General features: G+C 44.9%; 1 protein-coding gene across 1 annotated transcript in view; it reads left to right on the top strand.

The window, feature by feature from the left end:
• Window positions 1-11,974: 11,974 nt before the first annotated feature.
• Window positions 11,975-26,110, top strand: part of npepps (aminopeptidase puromycin sensitive) — a 44,457-nt gene continuing 30,321 nt past the window's right edge. The window contains exon 1 of the mRNA XM_060941724.1: window positions 11,975-12,324. Coding sequence (XP_060797707.1) covers window positions 12,202-12,324 — 123 coding nt within the window. The 5' untranslated portion in view covers window positions 11,975-12,201. The remainder of the gene's footprint in view (window positions 12,325-26,110) is intronic.

Raw genomic sequence — 26,110 nt, 5'->3', positions numbered from 1 at the left:
GTTTCTTGAGCGTCCCGTCTGTTTTTAATCTGTCTTGTACTACCTGTATGGTGGCTTCCGTGGGTGTTCTGGTGAAAAGAGATATGACGTCGTGTGATATGAAAACTTCGTCTTGTTGCATTTTGATGTTTTTTAGTTCTTCTGCCAGTTGTTTTGAGTTTTTGCAGTGTTGGTCTGTGAGTCCTAATAATGGTTTGATTATTTCGGCGAGTGCTTTTGATAGGTTGTATGTCACTGAGCCAATGCTGTCTACTATGGGGCGTAATGGTGTTCCTGGTTTGTGTATTTTTGGTGTGCCGTAAATCCTGGGGATGACGTTGGCTGTGGGTACTAGGTGATTGTATGCCTGTTTATCTATTTTATTTTCATTGAGTAGCGGTTTGAGTAGTACCTTGAGTTTCTTTTTCTTGTCTTCGGTTGGGTATTTTCTTAATTTCTCAAAGGCGTTGTCACTGAGTAATTCCATCATCTTTTTTTCATATTCTTCGGTGTCCATGATAACTGTTGTTCTACCTTTGTCTGCTGGGAGGATTGTGATGTCTTTATTTTTTGCTAATGTTCTCATGGCTTTAGCTTCCTGTTTGGTGATGTTGCTGGGTGGTGGTTTGGCCATTTTCAATATGCCAGCTATTGCATTTCTTAGTGCTGCTTTTTGTCCCTGATCCTGTATTTTTTCACATGCTAATTCAGTTGCCAGAATGAATTCATCGTGAGGTATATTGTTTGGTGTGACAGCGTAGTTGAGTCCTTTTCCTAGTATACTGCGTTCTGCTTGTGAGAGTTTGTACCTTGATATGTTGTGGATCCATTTGTCGTTGATGTGTGCGTGCTCCGGTTCCGCCTTCTTTTTCTGTGCGATGAGTTTGTCCAGTTTGCGGATTTGTCGGGTTTTTGTCTTGGTGAATTCCTGCTCGTGTATGTCTACCAAATGTCCGTGTATTGCTATTTCCATGTCCTTGTTCTGGGGAAACCGGCGTTTGAAAGTTTACGTCTCCCTGTGTAGTTCACTGTTGATATTTTTGAGTTTGTCAGTTGTGCACCATATTCGTTCTTTTACCAGAGTCATCCGCACTTTCCTGATCATCTTCTCCGCGTTTCTGGTTGGAATCGGGTTTTTGATATTCAGGCTGGCCGGTATGACTTCTTCATCCCGGCAGCGCAGATTGAACCTCAGGTGGTTCCTGTAGCGTGCCCGTTTTCGCGTCAATCTTTCTAGGCGGCGAAACTCCTTGATGCTTTTATCTCTGTAACTTATTCTTAATTTCTCGATTACGTTCATTATGTCTTATATTAGATATGGTTAGTTTTTTTCTTTTTTATCAGACATCTAGTTTTAGGTTTGTTTACCTGACATGTTTCGACGTACAACCCCGATTCCAAAAAAGTTGGGACAAAGTACAAATTGTAAATAAAAATGGAATGCAATAATTTACAAATCTCAAAAACTGATATTGTATTCACAATAGAACATAGACAACATATCAAATGTCGAAAGTGAGACGTTTTGAAATTTCATGCCAAATATTGGCTCATTTGAAATTTCATGACAGCAACACATCTCAAAAAAGTTGGGACAGGGGCAATAAGAGGCTGGAAAAGTTAAAGGTACAAAAAAGGAACAGCTGGAGGACCAAATTGCAACTCATTAGGACAATTGGCAATAGGTCATTAACATGACTGGGTATAAAAAGAGCATCTTGGAGTGGCAGCGGCTCTCAGAAGTAAAGATGGGAAGAGGATCACCAATCCCCCTAATTCTGCGCCGACAAATAGTGGAGCAATATCAGAAAGGAGTTCGACAGTGTAAAATTGCAAAGAGTTGGAACATATCTGTTAGGGTTTTGCTGGGATTCGAACCTGGTTCGTTGGTGTGATGATCCAGCAAACCCCCACTAGGCCACCAGGGGGATGACTCAAATGCAGAGGCGTGAAGCGGAAGTAGAAAAAGTATCAAAAGGTTTATTTATACTATGTACACTATATACAATCCAGGGCAAAACAAAAAAACAAAGAGTATAGTCCAAAAGTTCAAAAAGAAAAAGGCAAAAATGCAAAAGCTCAGAAGATCCACAAAACACAGTCACTACTAAATCCAAAAGAAAAGCAGAGTGCAAAACAAAGAACACGGTATAGAGGAAACTGGAGATAAACATAACAGCACAAAGACTCCGTGACAAGAGGACTGAACTCAGGGGTATAAATACACAAACTAATTAAGGACACAGGTGAAGATAATCAGGACAAACAGGCAATTAACAAAAATACAAAACACAGGAACAGTGGCGGCCTCTAGAGGCCAAAATAAATATGACACGAAAAGGAAATAACAGCGGCCTCTAGAGGCCAAAACAGTCCAAGTCCTAACAGGACCCCCCCCTCTAGGAGCGTCTCCTGACGTTCCCAGGGCGATCCGGATGGGCCGAATGGAAGTCCCGACACAGTTCTTTATCCAGGACATCCCGAGCAGGAACCCAGCAGCGCTCCTCAGGACCATAGCCCTCCCAGTCCACCAGATATTGCAACCCGCCGCGGACCCGGCGGGAGTCAAGCAGGCGATGCACAGTGAACACAGTCTGCCCCTGGAAGATGCGGGGGGGGTGGGGGGTTCCTAGGGGCAGGGGCATACGTAGACGTCAGTACAGGCCGCAACAGGGAAACATGGAAAGTGGGGTTGATCCTCAGAGTCCGGGGCAACTGGAGCCGGTAGGAGACAGGGTTCACCCTGCGTACCACCTTGAAGGGGCCAATGTAGCGAGGAGCAAGCTTGCGGTTCTCCACCCGCAGCGGAAGGTCCTTAGTGGACAGCCAAACCCGCTGCCCAGGGCGGAAAGCGTGTGCAGGTCTTCTATGGCAGTTGGCCTGAGTCTGGTTGGTTCTGGAGGTCTGGATGAGGGTCTTCCTGACCTTGCTCCAGGTCTTGCGACACCGTCTCACATATTGGTTGACCGAGGGCACCCCCGCGTCCTCCTCCTGGTCCGGAAACAGAGGTGGCTGGAACCCGAATTGGCACTGGAATGGCGACAGCTTGGTGGCCGATGACTGCAGGGTGTTGTGGGCGTACTCTGCCCATGGCAGCCAGGTGCTCCACGATGTCGGGTTATCCATAGCCAGGCCTCGCAGGGTGGTTTCCAGGTCCTGGTTGAGCCTCTCCGTCTGACCATTGGACTGTGGGTGAAACCCAGAGGAGAGGCTGGCAGTGGCTCCGATGACCTTGCAGAACCCGTGCCACACTCGGGAGGAGAACTGGGGCCCTCGGTCTGAGACGATGTCCTGTGGAAGACCAAAGACTCGGAAGACATGATTGAACATAAGTTTAGCTGTTTCAAGAGCAGAGGGGAGTTTGCACAGTGGTATGAAGTGGCAGGCCTTGGAGAATCTGTCAACTATGACCAAAATGACCGTGTTACCTTGTGACTCAGGGAGACCTGTGATGAAGTCGACTGCCACGTGGGACCAGGGACGCCGGGGAATGGTCAGAGGATGCAGGAGACCCTGGGGACGCTGTCGTGGGTTCTTGGTTCTGGTGCAAACCTCACAGGACAGGACAAATGACCTTACTTCCTTCTCCATGTTAGGCCACCAGAAGCGTCTTTTCAGGAAGTCCAGGGTCCTCCGAGCTCCCGGGTGGGCGGTGAGAGGGGAAGAGTGACCCCACTGGAGAACCTTGGCCCGGGCTTGATGTGGGACATACAAGAGGCCCGGTGGCCCCGTCCCAGGACCGGGGTCCTGGCGTTGGGCTCGTCGAACAGCCTCCTCAATACCCCAGCGGACAGGGGCCACAATCCGGGACACCGGGATAATAGGCCCAACTTCATTCTCCCTGTTAGTGGCAGAGAACAGCCTGGACAGTGCGTCAGGTTTGGTGTTCTTGGAGCCGGGGCGGTACGAGAGGGTGAAGTCAAACCGACTGAAAAACAGGGCCCACCTAGCCTGTCGAGGGTTCAGTCTCTTGGCTTGCTGGAGGTACTCCAGGTTCTTGTGGTCAGTCCAAACCAGGAATGGATGTTGCGCTCCCTCCAGCCAGTGCCTCCACTCCTCAAGGGCCAGTTTGACCGCTAGCAGTTCTCGATCCCCCACATCGTACCGGGACTCCGCAGGACTCAGGCGGTGGGAGAAGTAAGCGCAGGGGTGCAGCTTTCCTTCCGAACGTTGAGAGAGCACCGCGCCGACACCACTGTCCGAGGCGTCCACCTCCACGATGAATGGTTGGGAGGTGTCTGGGAGGACCAGAATGGGTGCCGTGCAGAAGCGGTCCTTGAGGTCTTTGAATGCCTTTTCTGCCTGAGGAGACCAGACATAAGATCCACTTGCCCTTTTGGTGAGGTCTGACATGGGTGCTGCCACAGAACTGAAGTTCCTGATGAACTTGCGGTAGAAGTTAGCGGATCCTAAGAACCGCTGAACCTCCTTAACGGACTTGGGAGTAGGCCAATCCCGGACGGCCAGGGTCTTGGCAGGGTCCATTTGGAGTTGGCCTGTCTCACCCCAGGAGATGGAGACCGGGATGTAGATTCCTTGGCCAGGGAGTCCGGGAGAGAGGGTAGGCCCTGTCACAACCCTCCCTCGGCTGGACGGGGCGGTCCTTTTCCCAAGAGTTCGGGACATGATGCTCGGAAGTGACCAGGCTTGCCACAGTAGATGCAGCACTTATCCCTCCTTCTGCGCTCCCTCTCAGATGCGGAGAGGCGAGTACGACCCACTTGCATGGGTTCTGGACAGTCACTGAAGGAGGTAGATGGTTTCCAGGTAGAGGTAGGGAGGCTGGGGGGGCTCAAGGCTTGGTGGCGTTCTCTCATCCTGTTGTCCAGACGAATAGCATGTGAGATGAGGGTTTCGAGGTCACTTGGGCATCCAATAGAGGCCAGACCGTCCTTGATAGGGTCAGACAGACCATGGTGGAAGGCTGACACCAGGGCAGTCTCGTTCCATCCACTTACTGCTGCAAGCGTTCGGAACGAGATGGCGTAATCTGTGACGCTTCCTCCTTGCCGGATGGACATGAGCTTTCGGGCTGCGTCGGTACTGATGTCTGTCTGATCGAAGACCCGAAGCATCTCTTCAGAAAACAGCTGGAAGTCAAAGCACTCAGGTCCCTGTCTCTGCCAGATAGCAGTAGCCCAGGCTCGCGCCTTACCAGCTAATAAGGTTATCACAAAGGCAATCTTGCGGCGATCCGTAGTGTAGGTGGTAGGCTGAAGCTCAAAGGTGAGTTGACACTGGGTAAGGAACTCTCGGCACTCACTGTGCTTGCCGTCATACCTCTGTGGTGCAGGAAGGCTGGGTTCGCGAGGTGAAGAAGGCAGCATGGCAGGAGGCACTGGAGCTGGATCAGGAGCAGGAGCTGCAGGCAGAGATGTCAGCTGTGCCAGGGTTTTCCCAATTTGCTGAAGCAGTTCCTCGTGGCGAGCAAGGGCCTCACATTGGCTGGTGAGCGTACGTCCATGAGCGTCCATGGTCGCTCCGAAGCGTGTCAAAGCTGCCATAATTCCCTGAAGGTTGGCCGGGTAGACAGTTGAAGCAGCCTCTGCTGAGTCGGTCATGACGGAGTCTTTCTGTTAGGGTTTTGCTGGGATTCGAACCTGGTTCGTTGGTGTGATGATCCAGCAAACAGTCCAAACTAGGCCACCAGGGGGATGACTCAAATGCAGAGGCATGAGGCGGAAGTAGAAAAAGTATCAAAAGGTTTATTTATACTATGCACACTATATACAATCCAGGGCAAAACAAAAAAACAAAAACAAAGAGTATAGTCCAAAAGTTCAAAAAGAAAAAGGCAAAAATGCAAAAGCTCAGAAGATCCACAAAACACAGTCACTACTAAATCCAAAAGAAAAGCAAAGTGCAAAACAAAGAACACGGTATAGAGGAAACTGGAGATAAACATAACAGCACAAAGACTCCGTGACAAGAGGACTGAACTCAGGGGTATAAATACACAAACTAATTAAGGACACAGGTGAAGATAATCAGGACAAACAGGCAATTAACAAAAACACAAAACACAGGAACAGTGGCGGCCTCTAGAGGCCAAAATAAATATGACACGAAAAGGAAATAACAGCGGCCTCTAGAGGCCAAAACAGTCCAAGTCCTAACAATATCATCATCTACAGTGCATAATATCATCAAAAGATTCAGAGAATCTGGAATAATCTCTGTGCGTAAGGGTCAAGGCCGGAAAACCATACTGGGTGCCCGTGATCTTCGGGCCCTTCGACGGCACTGCATCACATACAGGCATGCTTCTGTATTGGAAATCACAAAATGGGCTCAGGAATATTTCCAGATAACATTATCTGTGAACACAATTCACCGTGCCATCCGCCGTTGCCAGCTAAAACTCTATAGTTCAAAGAAGAAGCCATATCTAAACATGATCCAGAAGCACAGACGTCTTCTCTGAGCCAAGGCTCATTTAAAATGGACTGTGGCAAAGTGGAAAACTGTTCTGTGGTCAGACGAATCAAAATTTGAACTTCTTTATGGAAATCAGGGACGCCGTGTCATTCGGACTAAAGAGGAGAAGGACGACCCAAGTTGTTATCAGCGCTCAGTTCAGAAGCCTGCATCTCTGATGGTATGGGGTTGCATTAGTGCATGTGGCATGGGCAGCTTACACATCTGGAAAGACACCATCAATGCTGAAAGGTATATCCAGGTTCTAGAGCAACATATGCTCCCGTCCAGACGATGTCTCTTTCAGGGAAGACCTTGCATTTTCCAACATGACAATGCCAAACCACATACTGCATCAATTACAGCATCATGGCTGCGTAGAAGAAGGGTCCGGGTACTGAACTGGCCAGCCTGCAGTCCAGATCTTTCACCCATAGAAAACATTTGGTGCATCATAAAACGGAAGATACGACAAAAAAAAAGACCTAAGACAGTTGAGCAACTAGAATCCTACATTAGACAAGAATGGGTTAACATTCCTATCCCTAAACTTGAGCAACTTGTCTCCTCAGTCCCCAGACATTTACAGACTGTTGTAAAGAGAAAAGGGGATGTCTCACAGTGGTAAACATGGCCTTGTCCCAACTTTTTTGAGATGTGTTGCTGTCATGAAATTTAAAATCACCTACTTTTTCTCTTTAAATGATACATTTTCTCAGTTTAAACATTTGATATGTCATCTATGTTCTATTCTGAATAAAATATGGAATTTTGAAACTTCCACATCATTGCATTCTGTTTTTATTTACAATTTGTACTTTGTCCCAACTTTTTTGGAATCGGGGTTGTACGTAACTGTCGTCTTCCTCAGAGTGTCACCGGATGTTGTTGGTGACGCATCTTATCAGCTGATGTTTCCAAAGGCATGACCTCCCTGTCTGGTTTGACAGGTCGGTCACGCCTTCTACTGTCTATGTCTGATAAAAAAGAAAAAAAACTAACCATATCTAATATAAGACATAATGAATGCAATTGAGAAACAGTATAATATGTGTTTATCACAAAATTACATGCATGTATTTACAGAGGTGGGCAATAACGAAGTACATTTACTTCAGTGCTGTACTTAAGTACACTTTTTGAGTATCTGTACTTTACTTGAGGGTTTTTTTTTGGAAACTTACGACTTTAACTTCACTACATTTGAAAGACAAATATCATACTTTTTACTCCACTACATTTCTATCAAGGTCCTCGTTACTTGTTACTATGAAGCAGCTTTGAAAGTGGATGTTTTTTTCTTTTCTTTTCTAAAACGTGATTGGTTTTTTCACAGGTGACACTGAGAGCCGATCAGTAATCACTAGGGTCACGTCACATCCATAGACTGTATAAAATCAAGTTCAATGATTTCTCAGCAGCATTATTTGAACACGATCAGTTGATGGCAGAATGGAAGGAAGTGGTTCTTCTGGAGAATGTATGCACCCATGGCCATACCTAGAACCCATGTTTCAGTTTTCTGAAAGGATTAACGATTCGTTTCATTTTAAATGTTTGCTTTGTTTGCTGAAAACAAACCACATTACGGCTTACAAAAACTCGCTGTTGAATCTGCGGATGAATATTAAGGTCTGTAAACATTTTATTCCAAGAGAAAGCCTGCAATGAAGTTGTGTGTACTTTTAGAGCTAGCGATAACGTTGCAATAGCTATGCAGTCTGGTTAGTCAAATGACTTTCTATGGATTTGCCCGCCAAGTTGCCGTAGCCTTGTCCACAGCTAACGTTTACACATAGCTAGTTAACTTGGACACTGTTAGTTAGCATGTAAAAACAGAGTTATGCTAACATGAATAACGTTAACTTATTTGAAGTCTGTGGGTGGTAGAAGAGAGCAACTGGACTTGTTTGAAGATTCTTGAAAATGTTTCACCTCTCATCCGAAAGGCTTCCTCAGTTCTGTCTGACTAATAGGGAGTATCAGGTATTTATCCTCTCATGGATCATAATAGAATCAGAATTCTGATGGCTGCATAGTAGGTGGCTGATAAATGATGTCTTAGACCCCCACCTCTGTTCAGTGATGGTCATTCCAGGTTGACAAAAAAGAATGATCCTCTCTGGCCAAAATGTCCACCAGTTCTCCGGAAGTCCTCTCATACTCCCCCACCAGTCAAATGGCCCTTTTCCACTACCCTTTTTCAGCTCACTTCAGCTCGCTTCAGCGCGACACGGCTCGCGTTTCGACTACCAAAAAACAGCACGACTCAGCTCGCTTCAGCCCTGCTTAGCCCCTAAAACTCGCACGGTTTTGGAGTGGGGCTGAAGCGAGCCAAACCATGTCGAGTGAGGCTGGGGGCGTGAGCAGACACTCCCCTGTGCACTGATTGGTGAGGAGGAGTGTCCTCACATGCCCACACACGCCCCGCGAGCACGCTGGGATCTGTAAACACCGTAAACCCAGAAGGAGAAGAATTACGAGAATTATGAAGCCTTATGCGCCTCGCCTCATCTATACGCGCTTGCCAGTATCTGTTGGCGTTGTCGGTGACAACAAGCCACAGCACCAAGACCAGCAACACTAATGACTCCATGTCCTCCATGTTTATTGTTTACTATTCGGGTCGTGAGACTACCGCTTAAAAGCTCACTGATGTCACTGTTTGCGCTGCTTAACGACATCACGTGACGTCCACCCACTTTCGCTAACTCCACCCAATGTGTCCACCCACTTCCAGCCAGCACGGTTCAGCGCGGTTGTAGTCGAAATGCAACGCCAACAGCCCCACTCAGCTCGACTCAGCACGGCACGGCTCAGCCCGACTCAGCCGCGTTTGTAGTGGAAAAGCGGCAATAGGGATCTCATCCCAAAGTGCGTAGAAACATGTTTGTCCAGTTGCTCTCTTCTACCACCCACAGTTTACTATGACCTGGATGACTGAGAATCTTCACAGACATGTTTCTACGCACTTTGGGATGAGATCCCTTCGACTGGTGCGGGAGTATGAGAGGACTTCCGGAGAACTGGTGGACATTTTGGCCAGAGAGGATCGTTCTTTTTTGTCAACCTGGAACGGCCATCACTGAACAGAGGTGGGGGTCTAAGACATCATTTATCAGCCACCTACCATGCAACCATCAGAATTCTGATTCTATTATGATCCATGAGAGGATAAATACCTGATACTCCCTATTAGTCAGACAGAACTGAGGAAGCCTTTCGGATGAGAGGTGAAACATTTTCAAGAATCTTCAAACAAGTCCAGTTGCTCTCTTCTACCACCCACAGTTTACTATGACCTGGATGACTGAGAATCTTCACAGACATGTTATCTGAAGTCCTTTCAGAAATATGTTTTAGCATAATCTTGCCAAATAAACAAAATGCAGAAATCTTTCTTTTCTAGTAGCATTAGCTACCCAATATGATTTTGAGTTTGAAAAGAGTTTGCTAGGTGTAGTGTGTAGTGGTTAGCACTGTCGCCTCACAGCAAGAAGGTCCTGGGTTCGAGCCCCGGGGCCGGCGAGGGCCTTTCTGTGTGGAGTTAACATGTTCTTCCTGTGTCCGCGTGGGTTTCCTCCGGGTGCTCCGGTTTCCCCCACAGTCCAAAGACATGCAGGTTAGGTTAACTGGTGACTCTAAATTGACCGTGAGTGTGAATGGTTGTCTGTGTCTATGTGTCAGCCCTGTGATGACCTGGTGACTTGTCCAGGGTGTACCCCGCCTTTCGCCCGTAGTCAGCTGGGATAGGCTCCAGCTTGCCTGCAACCCTGTAGAAGGATAAAGCGGCTAGAGATAATGAATGAATGAAAGAGTTTGCTAGCATGTCAGATGGAGTTTCACTGACTAGCGAGCTTAACGTTAAACCACCATGATGGCACAGCATGCGTTCATTTTGTGAATTCACATTTCTGTCTTTGGTAACGGCATTAGGTTTTGTAAATGTTGTGGCAATAATACAACAATGCATTGACAGAAAATGTACTTTTAATACTAAAGTACTTCAGTACTTTAACTTAAGTAAAATTTTGACTGGACAACTTTCACTTGTATCGGAGTAACATTTGACCAGTGGGATCTGTACTTTGACTTACATAATGAAGTTGAGTACTTTGTCTATCTCTGTGTATTTATTATGTTGAAAACCCACCTGATATGGCACATTTTAATTGTGCGACAGTTATGACGTAAATACTAGCGTGACGGACAAGTGTCCAAAAGCATTTTTTTTTTCATTTTACCAATGAGCTCATTATATAGTCCTCATCTCATCTCTAGCCGCTTTATTCTGTTCTACAGGGTTGCAGGCAAGCTGGAGCCTATCCCAGCTGACTACAGGCAAAAGGCAGGGTACACCCTGGGCAAGTCACCAGATCATCACAGGGCGGAGCACCCAGAGGAAACACACATGGACAACATGCAAACCCTGGGCTCAAACCCAGGACCTTCTTGCTGTGAGGCAACAGCGCTAACCACTACACCACCGTGCCGCCCTAGTTATATAGTCCTCATCTCATCTCATTATCTCTAGCCGCTTTATCCTTCTACAGGGTCGCAGGCAAGCTGGAGCCTATCCCAGCTGACTACGGGCGAAAGGCAGGGTACACCCTGGACAAGTTGCAGGTCATCACAGGGCTGACATTAATGGCCCTTTTCCACTACCCTTTTTCAGCTCACTTCAGCTCACTTCAGCCCGACACGGCTCGCGTTTCGACTACCTTAGAGCAGCACGACTCAGCTTGCTTCAGCCCTGCTTAGCACCCAAAACTCGCACGGTTTTGGAGTGGGGCTGAAGCGAGCCAAACCGAGCCGAGTGGGGCTAGGGGCGTGAGCAGACACTCCCCTGTGCACTGATTGGTGAGGAGGAGTGTCCTCACATGCCCACACGCCCCACGAGCATGCTGGGATCTGTAAACACCGTAAACCCGGAAGAAGAAGAATTACGAGAATTTCTGAAGCCTTATGTGCCTCGCCTCATCTGTACGCTCTTGCCAGTATCTATTGGTGTTGTCGGTGACAACAAGCCACAGCATCAAGACCAGCAACACTAACGACTCCATGTTTATTGTTTACTATCCGGGTCGTGAGACTACTGCTTAAAAGATCACTGATGTCACTGTTTGCACCGCCTAATGACATCACGTGACATCCACCCACTTTCGCTAACTCCACCCAATGTGTCCACCCACTACGGTTCAGCGCAGTTGTAGTCGAAATGCAACTCCAACAGCCCCACCCAACTCAGCCGCGTTGGTAGTGGAAAAGCAGCAATAGACACCCATTCACAGGAAACTGGAGCACCCAGAGGAAACCCACGCAGACACCATGCAAACTCCACACAGAAAGGCCCTCACCGGCCACGGGGTTCGAACCCGGACCGTCTTGCTGTGAGGCGACATCACTAACCACTACACCACCGAGCCTCGTTATATAGTCCTCCCCTATAAGGGAGTAGGGAGTAGTGAACGAGTGAGTGATTTCGGACACAGGGTTGGTTCCAGACAGCATTTAAACAGCATTTGCGCGCGCGCGCTCTACGTGATGACGTCATTACACGACCAGAGCGCGCACGTAAACACTGGCAGTTATTTCGATCGATTCGAAGTAAGAGGAGGAGACGAGATCATTGGAGTCAGTTAGCTGCAAATCGAGCTATTTGTTGTTGTTTCTGAGTCAAGTTTCGTTTTCGCTCGCAGTCGTTGGACAGGAAATCTTATTTTGCATCCAAAGCCTGTTTCATTGTCTTTAATTGCTCGGTTTTGTACCCTTTCTGCTGACGCTACCAGCCTGACTCGAGTCAGCATGCCTGACAGGAGGCCCTTCGTGCGGCTGCCTACTGACGTTTACCCCGTTAACTATGCGCTGTGTCTCAAGCCCGACCTGATTGACTTCACTTTCGAGGGCAGGCTGGAGGCACAGGTTGAGGTAGGCTTGCTTTTAATGCACTGGGAACGTAAACCCTGAACAAGTCCATAAACGTTCACGGTTTTTGAAGGTCCATAGTTACTACTCAGTCTCTTGCTAAAGCTAACTAGCCTGAACGCTAGAGCTAGTCATTTAGCAAGTTACCTTAGCTGCACTGTGCTAGCCAGTTTTCCTTGAGTGAATGAGCGTGTAAAGTTAAGTAGATATCTAGTGAACCACTACTGTACTGTAGCAGTTAGTTAATTAGTTAGTTAGTAAAGTATGTTTCTGTTAGTACACAGTTTCAACACGTTATCTAGGTCTTCAGTAACATTTAGGCAATTCAGTGGAAGGCTTGGGGAAGTCCTTCAGCTATCATCAGCACACTAACCTGCCAAGTTTTTATAGCAAATAAGTCCAAACTGACGATAAACAAATTTATGTCCCCTTTTTAAACATTTTGTTTTTATGCATCTTAATTGTTTGCTTGCTAATTCCCGAATCTATCCTAGTTAAAAGTGACAGTGTAAATCCTACAGTGTATAACAGAACGAGTTCCCTGTCTAATTTCACTCAGTTTGCTGTATTTTAATCACTAGGATGTTTTTTTTCCCCATTAAGTGTGCTTGTACGGTATGAAACCCAAGTCCTCTGAGTGCTTTTCACTCTTGAGTAACCTTCAGGTTTTTATGAGGGCTTTGTATCAACTCTATATAACCTCTTATAAACAAGTAAGACAAAGGAGTCTGTATGTTATTCATGCAACCTTTAAAGTGCCCTGGAAATTAAAAATAAAATTCACAACTTTTGGTACCTGCCCAATTTAAGGGTGAATGAAATGACAAAAGAATCAGATTTAGAATCCTGTCTATTAGCCAAGTGTGTTCTCTCTCATACACACACACACACACAAGGTATTTGGTTCTGGTAGTTTGTGTCTTGAGCAATGCAGAAGGTGTGTGTAAGTTATGTATATGTAATGTACAATAGGCATTGCGTAATATAATAAATATGCAATCTGCAATAACTAGTATAACTTGTATACAATATACATAATTGAATAATATTGGCTGGCTTTTATTTGTGGTATATCAGATGTATTCCATTCAGCTAGCATGATATTGAGCAAGTGGGAGATGAGTTCAATATCATGCTAGCTGAATGGAATTAGGGCTGTGCGATATGGGAAAAAAATGAATATCCCGATACATTTTCTCCATTTCACGATATACAATATATATCTCGATATATTTAAATCTCCTGTAAAGGACCCCATGAAATCTAACTTTTACTCTTTACTGTTTTCACTACAATCCCTGCAGATTAAGGCCCACTTTACACGGGGACGGTCTGAAACAAAAACGCAAAAGTCCGTTTTCATTCTCACTTTTTTCCACGTCTACACAACCGTTTTCAAGGAGGAAATCTGCTTCTATATGGTGACGCATAAATGTGTGGAATTCAATTGGATGTGCATGCCAGGCGGCTAGGTGGTGCTGTGAAAGACCTCCGCTATGTCTGCACACATGCGCAACATCTTCCGTCTTGTCTGATCTGCACCGCGAAAACTTTGACTACTCTGGCTATGGTAAGTAAGAAAGTAAGTAAAAAAGTAAGAGCATACTATACCCGCCTCTGTTCATTAACGGTATATGTGCAGATTCGGTATAGATGTTCGAAGGACTCCTGGACATTTATTAAAGCTGCCAGAGCAGCTTGAAGGTCCGTTGGATCGATGTAATCAGACATGCTCTTACATTTTTACCTACTTTCTTACTTCCCGGGCTGGCATGTACAGTATATGACATATGTATGACGTAAATGCGTACCCGACGTGAGCAGATCCGAGCAGAGTTTCGCGTATTGGGTAGTTTAGACGGATATGCAACGGGGGCTGTTTTTAACTTATCCACTCTGGAAGGCGTTTTCAATTTTTTCCGTTTTTCAGCCTCGGAAACGCCGTCCCCGTGTAGACGAAAGGCACTTCCGATAAAATATTTAGTCGTTTTTACCCGACAGCGTCCTCGTGTAAACGGGCCCTAAATAACATTCTTGGTTAACTTTACAGGTGGTTTTCAACAACACAGTTTAAATTTTCATGTTAGTGATTAATCACAATTGAATTGAAATAAGACTATTTTTATTCAACACAGATGTGTCACAAACTGCAAAAACAATCTTGAAAATTGCAACAAAGGGGCAATACAATACAGAGCTGCTCAGAGCTCAAATCAATAAAGTGCAAGCTCAACACTGAGAGACATTTAGCCTAAATAAGAAAAGTGCTCATTCATTAAATTATTTAAAAAAATAGATCTCCAAGCTATTAACCTGACTACTGAGAACCACTGGAACATTCACAATAGAGAGAGAGAGAGAGAGATTGAGGGAGAGAAGAGAGAGATCTGCAAAACATAATTTTTCTCTTTGCACACTTTTGAACTGAATGTTTTCTGGCTCTGCCTCTCAGATGTGTATAATTCCGGCTGCTGCCTTTCTTGATGACAGGTTTTTTTTGCACACTTTACAAACTGGCATTTGCTGTTCCACGTCCTCCTCGCGATATCCAAAAAATGCCAGATGACTGACCCCTTACTAGTTCTTTTAGGAACCAATTCGTCCGCTTCCATTTTTAATGTGTCGCTGAAATTGACAGAGCCTATGCAAAATCAGCGATTGCACGAACTGAGTCAGCGCTGTAAACCGGAACCAGGAAATCTTCCCGCCGGCAGTGTTGCCAGATACTGCTGACGGTTTCCAGTCCAGAATGTGTTCAAAACCCGCCAAAATGCACTTAAAACCGCCCAATCTGGCAACACAACCGAAACTAGAAAATCTTCCCGGAAGTTACTTTCAGCACCGAGATGTCGCCCGGGATTGGTTGGTGAGTGCGTGACGTTATTGTTTTCTTTACCCTTAGGCAGCCTCTCACGTTACTGCCTGAGGGACAGGGAGAAAACCACCGGGAAAGGTTTTAAACAAACACAAGTCGGAAGATGACCATAAAATACTCGATAGTTACAATATAATAATTTTATGTATCGCACACAGAATTTTCGGCGATATATCAAGTATATTCGATATATCGCACAGCCCTAAATGGAATATATCTCATCTCATCTCATTATCTGTTAGATACAGACAACCATTCACACCTATGGCCAATTTAGTCACCAGTTAACCTAACCTGCATGTCTTTGGACTGTGGGGGAAACCGGAGCACCCGGAGGAAACCCACACGGACACGGGGAGAACATGCAAACTCCACACAGAAAGGCTCCCGCTGGCCACGGGGCTCGAACCTGGACCTTGTTGCTGTGAGGCGACAGCGGAATGGAATATATGATACCGTGAAAAAAGTATTATTATTATTATTATTATTATTATACATACACATTCGATGGAACAATTTCTGTTTACAAATTGTCATAGTCGCTCGCCAACATGGAAATTTTATGTGTGATACGTATCTTATGGCATTTTCAATTTACTGCAACAGTTTACTGTGGGTGGCAGCAGCAAACACAGAAATGGTTCTGTGCATGCGCAGCAGAAATCTTTTTCTCAGTGAATATTCGCATCAGCGCCGACGTGTGACGTTGTGTTGTCTTGACAACCATGCAATATCATAAACCATGTTCAATGCTCATTCTCCATTGGGTAGAGTGACATGATGCACGTAGGATAAGCGATATGCTAACAATATGGCATGCTAACAAGCCAGATGAATGAAACCCACTAGAAGGGAATAGAACACGTTTTTATTCCATTGAAAAAGTGTCCTGTATGTACAATAATGTACAATACCTCCATTATACACTGTCTAAAATTTCTGTATTATACAATATAATAAACACTATAAAATAGATATACAATATTATGCATAAAAAAATCAGTAATATATATCTAATATACAGTATGCATTATAAATATGCTATCAATAATATAAGCAGTACATCATGTACAGACAATATGCAGGATATTTAAAGACAAAACATTAGTATACTAAAAATATACATGACAGTCAGAGTACGCAGAGTGCAGGGAGGTAGTGCAAACGAGTATACAGGAGGTAAAAGTGGTACAATAATATAATGGAAAGGATGGTTCAGGTCAGATATTTATGATGTTGATGGCACAGGGGAAGAAGCTGCTCTTCTGTCTGGTGGTTCTGGTTCGTGGCACTCTATAGACCCTTTTCACGTGACGTCACGACAAACGCGGCCGCCATTTTGGATATGTACTACCAGTAGTTTACCACAGCCAGCATTGAGGAACGGCAGCAAAGAAAGTGTTTATTTTCAGCAAGACTTCCATCATGCCACTGTATTGTTGTGCACCTGGATGTAGTAACCATCAACAAACGAGGCAAGGGTTATCATTTTATCGGATCCCGACGGAGAAGATGGATAGCGGCCATAAACAGGAAAGATTGGCAGCCCTCGGCATACCAACGCTTGTGTAGTGACCACTTTGTTGGAGGTAAGACGAATAAAATTAGCCAGAAAAGGCATTACATTGCTGTTAACATTCTGTGGCGGCGAGTGTGTAACCAAATAGGCTAAAATAACCCATTGTAACCTCTGTTCTTCTGTAGTAGCTATTAGCTAACGACATTAGCTAGCGTTGTGTTCCTTTGCTGTTGGTAGACTGTAGGACAGATCAGAGGCAGTGTCCTACAAACAGCACTTAATTTGAGGGGGAGCAAGCCGGAGCGCGCTCCGGAACCTCGGGCGTTGGCTCCGGCAGCTATTTACACTGGATCCGGTGATCCGACACCTCTTTTGACTATGTAACAAAAAAAATAATAATAATTAAATTTAAAAATGCAAGTTTATTTAGTGTTAATGTCTGATTTTGATATCTGTCTTGTTGGTGATTTCTCTCATGAAACGACATCCACAAAATATCTGCAGATGAACTTAATTTGCAGTGTTGTTACAAAACATGCCCAGAATTGCAGCGCTGCGCCCCCCCTCCCCCCTCTTTTTTTCCGCACCGGAGCCGCTCATCCTCTGCGCTCCGGGACCTCCCACTTTACAAATTAAGCACTGCCTACAAATAAGTGTTCAAAACAAGAGGAACAGGTATTTGTCTCTTAAATCCAGGCCGTTCCCTGTAATCTGTAACAATGGTTGGAGAAATAATGGCAAATAGTGAGTGCACAAACCATAAACTACACAGCGCCAGGGCAGTGTGATGGTATGTCTACTTTTAGATTGTGTTAGCTTATCAATGAACACACTCGTCACTCGACGAGTTTCACGTCTTTACGACGGATACTTAAATGTGTGTTAGGTATTATTGTTGCAGTCTAAGCAGTCATTGTAGCAGCTAGATGAGCAAGAACCGAAAGAGTCTGTGCCATAAACCGTTATTTCTGTACGGCGTTGCTAATGTGTCGTTACTGTTGTTATTTCTCCCTCTGCTCGCCCTGTAAATGCCCTATGTCGCTGGATAGCGAAGGTATTTTCTGCATCTCGCTCCTTTTTCTTGTATGTTCTCCGTTTGTCGCCTTCCTCGCATTCAAACCAATTCGAGCCGAAGTCCGCTACATGTCCAAAATGGTGGTCGCGTTTACGAAGGTCACGTGACTGAAAAGGGTCTATAGATGACTTGCAACCACATGGTCAAAATGTGCTATGTCATGAGTGTCCACCATGATGGTGGATATACAAAGCAACTAGGATGGCAGCCGCTGAAAGCATGCCTATAAACAATGCTGAATTTTCCACGATTTGAATGGTCAAGCGAAGATTTGATACAAAGAGAAGATAGATGTGTGTGGTTTTAACCAATATTATTTTTTTTAAAAAGTCGGATTTTTCTGAGGATAAGACACTTCTACCAACCATCGAGTACCCAGATATCATGTTCTATCTGGTTTGGCAGACTTCGTTGGTTGACAAATCTCAAATGAAGGCTTATAATTCCATGGAAGCCTATAACTTCTTTGTCTCTGGTTGGTAAATACCTTATTAATTAAACCAGTCAACGATGACAAAGCAGTTGTACTTGCAAGGCTAAGTTAGGGTTTCTTTTGCATTTAGTTTACTTCTATGTGTAAACAGCAGATGAAGTGTGAAATTTTGACAAGTCTCTAGCTTTATGGCTGGGGAGGTTTAGAAAAGGTTGTGACCAGGGTGTGAGGAGTCCTTAATGATTTTCTCTGCCCGCTTCTTGGTTCGTGAAATGTACAAATCCTGGAGGCTGGGCAGGGGAGCACCGATGATCCTTTCTGCTGACCTTACTGTTCGCTGCAGTCTGTTCCTGTCCTGTTTTGTGGCTGCTCCGAACCAGACTGTGATGGATGTGTGCAGGACAGATTCAGTGATGGTGGTGGTGAACTGTGTCAGCAGCTCCTGTGACAGACCATACTTCCTGAGTTGCTGCAGAAAGTATATCCTCTGCTGGGCTTTTTTAAGGATGGAGTTGATGTTGGAGTCCCATTTCAAGTCTTGCGAGATGGTAGTTCCCAGGAACTCGAAAGTCTCCACAGTTGACACAGGGCTACTGGATATTGTGAGGGGGAGCATTGCGGAGGGATGGCTCCTGAAATCCACTATCCTCTTCACTGTCTTGAGCATGTTTAGCTCCAAGTTATTAGTGTGCTTGCCAAAGGCAAGCACACTTGTTGTTCTTAAGTTTACTTATTCTGCCTTATTCCAATACGTTTTTTTGGATCCACTACTCCTCCTAGGGCGTTCGAGATAGACACTGTTCCAACTCTGAGACGTCTGGCCCGAAGTGGTGTAGTGTGCTTGTATACAGCTTTTGGATCAACGCGCCCATTCTCTTGTTCTTGTCGTTTTTCTTTTGTTTTTTTTCCCATAGAAAATGAATAGGGCTCATGAATCGAATCGTCCTACTCGGACACGCTCTATCGCAGATGCACCAAACCTCATGTGATACTTCAGGCCAACTCCCCCGACACATACATGCAATCGGTTCTGACCTGCACTCATATTTTTCCTTTCTTTTTGCTCATCCCTTTTTCCTCCATAGTCTTGCATTGATTTTTGGCCCCTTTGAAAATGAATGGTGTTTCAGGAGAAAAACTTTCACTCTCCATCAGTTTTTTTTTTTTTTTTTTTTTTTTTTTAAACCAAGTGACCAAACTTCAAGAAACTTCACTTGAGGCCAAGTCCCCACACAGATCCATCCCCTCATCTGAGACCTGCACTCGTCTTTTCCTTGGTTTTCACACACCTCTTTTTACCTCCATAGGCTTCCATTGATTTTTGGCCCCATTCAAATGAATGGAGTTTTGCTCAGTAACACTTCACCACACATCCACCAAACTTCATACGGCACCTCAGGCCAAATCACCCATCACACACATGATATCGGTTCTGACCTGCACTCGTCTTTAGTTAGTTTTTTTTTTTTTTTTCTTTTTTATCAGACATCTAATTTTTGGGTTTGTTTACCTGACATGTTTCGACGTACAACTTCCGTCTTCCTCAGAGTGTCACCGGATGTTAATTGGTGACGCATCTTTTATCAGCTGATGTTTCCGTACATGCTCTCCCATACTTGGAGTGCCATCTTGCAGGGGACGAACAGACAGTATAAGGCGTGACCGACCTGTCAAACCAGACAGGAAGGCCACGCCTTCGGAAACATCAGCTGATAAAAGATGCGTCACCAATTAACATCCGGTGACACTCTGAGGAAGACGGAAGTTGTACGTCGAAACATGTCAGGTAAACAAACCCAAAAATTAGATGTCTGATTAAAAAAGAAAAAAAAAACTAACTATATATAATATAAGACATAATGAACGTAATCGAAAGATGCACTCGTCTTTGTCTTGCCTTTCATCCGTCCATTTTTTTTCTCCATTTTGCTGCTAATCAGTGGAAGCTTGACTGAGTCATTCCTCCCTTCCCCCATAGGTGATGATGCATTTGGCAAGGATCTGCTCATTTGAGACTTTGACAGCAAATCAACTTCAACTCAATGGCCACTTTATTAGGAATACTTACACGCACACACGATAGCAATTAGCATATAAGCATTCATGTGTTACCATGCTAGCTGTTAGCATGTTGCCCATTACGATATCATGCCTGCTGTTAGCTCGCGAGTTGTTAGCATGTTCACCATTAGCATGTTATCATGAGAGCTGTTAACATGTTAGGATTAGCATGGTAGCATGCAGAGTTTGCATGTTTGCTGTTAGCGAGTTCGCCTGAGCATGTAGCATGCTAACTGTTAGCATGTTAGCTGTTAGCATGTCACCCTCAGTGTGTTAACTTGCTAAAAGTTAACATATTAGCCATTAGCATGTTAGCTGTTAGCATGATAGCTGTCAGCATATTAGCCTTAAAGTGTTAGAATTTTTATAGCATGTTAATCATTAGCATGTTAGAATGCTAGCCGTTAGCATGTTATCTATTAGCATGTTAGCATTAACATGTTAGTATGCTAGCTGTTAGCATGCTAGTTGTTAGCATGTTGGCATTAGTATGTTTAGCATGCTAGCATGATAGTTGTTCTGCTACAGCTCAGCGAGCACACTTTGCATTTTCTCTGCGGAAATGCAGTCTAGTTCTGACTGCATCAGAGTACCAACCGTTCAACCTGCCTCCTGTATACGGGCTCGTTGCCATCTTGGATTAGGCCTATGACCGTAGTGTCCGCTGCAAATTTCAGGAATTTTACAGTTGGGTCCATGGAGGTGCAGTCGTTGGTGTAAAGGAAGAAGAGCAATGGGGAGAGGATACATCCTTGAGGAGCACCAGTGCCGATTGACCACATGCCGGAATTGACTGCCTCCGGCCTTACTTGCTGTTCCCTGCTTGTCAGGAAGCTGGTGATCTACTGGCATGTGGCAGGTGAGACATTGAGCTGGGACAGTTTGGAGTAGAGGGTTTCTGGAATTATGGTGTTGAACACTGAGCTGAAGTCTATGAACAGGATTCTTGCGCATGTCCCTGGGCAGTCAAGATGTTGACTGCATCATCCACTGACCTGTTTGCCCTGTAAGCAAACTGCAGGGGGTCTAGAAGGTGACGTGTAATGCTCTTCAGGTGGGCCAACACTAGTTGTTCAAAGGACTTCATGACCACAGACGTCAGAGCAACAGGCCTGTAGTCATTTATTCCTGTGATGGAGGGTTTCTTGGGGACTGGAGTGATGGTGGAACACTTGAAGCAGAAGGGAACCTGATGCAGCTCAAGGGATCTGTTGAAGATCTGTGTAAACATTGGAGCCAGTTGGTCAGCACAGGAGGGGAAAGCTCTATCTGGGCCTGGTGCTTTCCTGGTTTTTTGACCCTGGAAAAGCTATCTTGCATCCTCTTCACACGCCCTGAGTGCAACCTTCGCATCAGGGGAGGGGGGGTAGGAGGTGTGATAAGGACTGTTGATGGGCTGGGATGGGTGAGGAGTGTTAATGTGTTCTCCTCAAATCTGCGGTCGAAGGCATTCAGCCTTGGTCGGCAGGCCTTTTTCCTCAACTGGGGGGGCTCCTGTATTTGATGTCTTGCAGGCCTCTCCACACTGATGCAGGGTTGTTGGCTGAAAACCTGTTTTTTCAACTTTTCAGTGTAGCTTTGTTTAGTGACTCCTTTCCTTAGTCTGTGTTTTTCTGGCCTGCTTGTAGAGGGCCTTGTCCCCACTTCTGTAGGCATTCTCCATGGCCTGTCGGAGTTGCCTTAGTCTGGATGTGAACCATGGTTTATTATTGTTGTAAGTGCAGTATGTGTCTTGGTAGGTACAAACATGTCTTCACAAAAGCTGATATAGGGTGTCTGTCAGCTCATCCAAGTTGCTAGTTGCAGCTTCAGAAACATGCCAGTCAGTCCAGTCAAAACAGTCTTGCAGTTCGTGTTTTGCCTCGCGGGTTCATTTCTTCACAGATTTTGCAGATTTTTAATTTCTGCCTGTAGGTTGGAATGAGATTGACTGACTAAGCAGTGATCAGAGAGCCCCAAAGCTGCACTGGGAACAGCACAATATGCATTCTTTAGAGTTGTGTAGCAGTGATTCAGGATGCTATTATCTCTGGTGGGACAATTAATATGCTGTATATATTTTGGCAGTTGCAGATTTAATTTTGCCCTGTTAAAGTCCCCAAGAATTATGAAAAGTGCATCTGCCCCCCCCCCCCCCCCCAAATTTTTTGTGTGTGTGGTTTTTTTTTTTGTGTGTGTTTTTGTTTTGTTGGTTTGTTTCCAGCTAGCTAACTGATCAGCCAGGGTTTGCACCCATGCTGGCCTGGGGTGGGATGTAAACACCAACCAGGATGAAGGGAGAAAACTCCCATGGTGAATAAAATGGCTTGTAGTTTAGGAACAGTAACTCCAAATTCAGGTTGCAGTATTTACTAAGCACTGTGACATCTGTACACCAACCTTCGTTTATGTAGAAGCAAATTCCACTGCCTCTCTTTTCCCCCCAATAGCTCTGCTAGACAATCCGCTTCGTATAAGTGAAAACCCGGGAGCAGTAGACCACTGTTGGGGATTGAGTCACTAAGCCAGGTCTCCGTGAAACGGAGGGCAGCAGAACATGCAAAGTCCTTGTTTATTCCACTGAGAAGAAGCAGCACATCCATTTTGTTGGGCAAGGAGCGAATATTCGCAAGGTGGATTGATGGAAGTGGAGTTCTAAAACCTCGCATGCGGAGTTTCATGAGCACACCAGCCCACTTACCCCTTCTGCGTCTCCTCCATGTCCCATAGAGCTCTGTTAAAATTAAACTAAAATTTCCTTAAGAAAACTTCCCATGTTCATGAAGTTAGGTGAAAAGTCATCTGGCGTGAACTGCCTGATGTTAAGTAGTTCTTCTCTGGTGTAAGTGATTTGGGTTTGAGTTGCTGGGAACACAGAATTTTAAGTAAGTAAATAAATAATCCTAGAGAGTGCAGTGCCGAGGCTGCCATCTTAAATGAATCAATATGAATATGACTCAGTCATATCCTTATACTCAATGTTTACAATACAATATGTATCCGATATTTAGTTTTGATAACTGAAATACAGCAAAACGGGAGTGTTTTCTTTAAAAAAAAATACTGTCTACAAAAGTAAACTCTCATCTCATTATCTCTAGCCGCTTTATCCTGTTCTACAGGGTCACAGGCAAGCTGGAGCCTATCCCAGCTGACTACGGACGAAAGGCGGGGTACACCCTGGACAAGTCGCCAGGTCATCACAGGGCTGACACATATGGCCCTTTTCCACTACCCTTTTTCAGCTCGCTTCAGCTCACTTCAGCCCGACACGGCTCGCGTTTCGACTACCTCAGAACAGCACGACTCAGCTCGCTTCAGCCCTGCTTAACACCCAAAACTCGCACGGTTTTGGAGTGGGGCTGAAGCGAGCCAAACCGAGCCGAGTGGGGCTAGGGGCGTGAGGAGACACTCCCCTGTGCACTGATTGGTGAGGAGGAGTGTCCACACACGCCCCGCGAGCACGCTGGGCTCTGTAAACACCGTAAACCTGGAAGAAGAAGAATTACGAGAATTTCTGAAGCCTTATGCGCCTCGCCTCATCTTGCCAGTATCTGTTGGCGTTGTCGGTGACAACAAGCCACAGCACCAAGACCAGCAACACTAACGACTCCATGTTTATTGTTTACTATCCGGGTCGTGAGACTACCGCTTAAAAGGTCACTGTTTGCGCCGCTTAACGACATCACGTGACGTCCACCCACTTTCGCTAACTCCACCCAATGTGTCCACCCACTTCCAGCCAGCACGGTTCAGCGCAGTTGTAGTTGAAATGCAACTCCAACAGCCCCGCTCAGCTCGACTCAGCCCAACTCAGCACGGCACGGCTCAGCCCAACTCAGCCGCGTTGGTAGTGGAAAAGCGGCAATAGACACAGACAACCATTCACACTCACATTCACACCTACGGTCAATTTAGAGTCACCAGTTAACCTAACCTGCATGTCTTTGGACTGTGGGGGAAACCGGAGCACCCGGAGGAAACCCATGCGGTCAACATGCAAACTCTGCACAGAAAGGCCCTCACCGGCCACGGGGCTCGAACTCGGACCTTCTTGCTGTGAGGCGACAACGCTAACCACTACACCACTGTGCTGCCCAAAAGTAAACTCACTTTTAAAAACAAAAAAACAACTAATCCTTTTAATAAATTATTTGAAACAATATTTTAAACTATATTTTACAATCATTGGCTGAAAAACAGTTTTAAGGTTCAGTACAAAAGCAGATCGGCTGCTTCCAGTCAGTATGTCACTGCTATTAAGTTTGAAAAATATCACAATCCCTACAATATTTCAGTGTATCATGATAAATTTAAATCATGATATCGATATTATATTGTCATACTGCCCAATCCTGTTCTTTTCGTGTGGTATGGGCGTGGGGAGCCTCCCCCCGGAGATATGCTATTTCAAAATGCAACTTTGTCAAGATATGGACTCTCATCACCATTTCATAGGGATGTTAAATGACAAACTGAACAACTGTTAATGGAGTTAATCAGACAGGGTTTTTTTTTTTTGCTGAGGCAGCACTACCAAAGATTTTGACATCCACCAATGAGTGCCTATTTGGATTTTTGTCACAGCTTCTGTAATTTGGATCAAATTCAACTTAATGTTAAACAATCATGAGTGTTTAACGTCATCAAGTGTAGCTCAGAGAACAAACTGTGGTTCTGTCATAGCTCCACACTCCTGTCTTTTTCTGTTTTGTTGTGCTTTCTATTTTTACTCCGTACTGACAGCTGCATGATTGTGTGATGGGAGAATGTTTTCCACAAGTAGGTGAAGCCCATTAGTGTGGCATTGATCTGTGATTTCTGGGTCTTTATTTAGGATAAGATGGTTTGTCGTATCTCAGCTTTTTTTTTTTTTTTTTTTGTAGGCCACCACAATGGCCTACAAAAGCTGCTTTGCGTCTCAACCCCATTGTGAAATTTCCCTTGTTGAGCTCAGTGTGGCCTCTGTGCTGTGAGATTAACGCGATCTTCATAATGCCGCAAAGCGTGACCCTTCAGACAGCCTGAGTGCACCACTTGTTCTCAGTCACATACAGGTTTCTTACTGTGTGTCCGAGTCACATCCAGGCATGACTAGCTTGATTGTCACATTGTCAATCATTCAGTGCGTTTACATGCACATAGAGAGAATCGAATTTCTGCCGTTGCTCGACTGAAATCGAAGTTCAAAGTGCCATGTATACACCTTAAATCGGCTGAAATTGAACCGAACTTGATTTCTCGGAATCGAGCTACGCGACCTAGATTATGCGATTTCTGCCGAGCTACTTAGTGCATGTAAACCCTATTGAGCTACGTATTCGAGCTACTTACTTCAGCACTGCCCCTTCCGGAAGTGACGAGTGACAAGACCACAAGGGAAACACAACAGCCTCGGTCGGCATGACAACGACTCATGACAACGGCATGAATCTTTTCTTTTTGTGCCATCGTTTGCACTGTTAAAATTTAGCTCACTTACTGTATCACCAAATACATCTGTACAGCTGTTGCATAGCTGTGAATTGTGTACATAAACAAGTCATTTGTTTGTGTGTGTGTGTATATATATATATATATATATATATATATATATATATATATATATATATATATATATATATATATATAAAAATGTATGTCCAACATCTGAAGAATGTCAATAAAAGCAAAACAATTGAACTTTTTGTGTGTTTATTAAGACATAAGTTAAATTGTAAGCAAAAAAATTTATATATTTTTTTTGTAAGCAAAAAATGGACTTTAGAAAAATATTATTGTGCAAAATAAGTTGTCTTACAAAACAGTGGTCTGCGCCGGACAGTTTGTAGCCATGCAGTCTGTTAG

The sequence above is a fragment of the Neoarius graeffei genome, chromosome 15 (genome assembly GCF_027579695.1).
Source record: "Neoarius graeffei isolate fNeoGra1 chromosome 15, fNeoGra1.pri, whole genome shotgun sequence".
Classification (NCBI taxonomy): Eukaryota; Metazoa; Chordata; class Actinopteri; order Siluriformes; family Ariidae; genus Neoarius; species Neoarius graeffei.
This window is presented reverse-complemented; position numbering and strand designations above follow the sequence as displayed.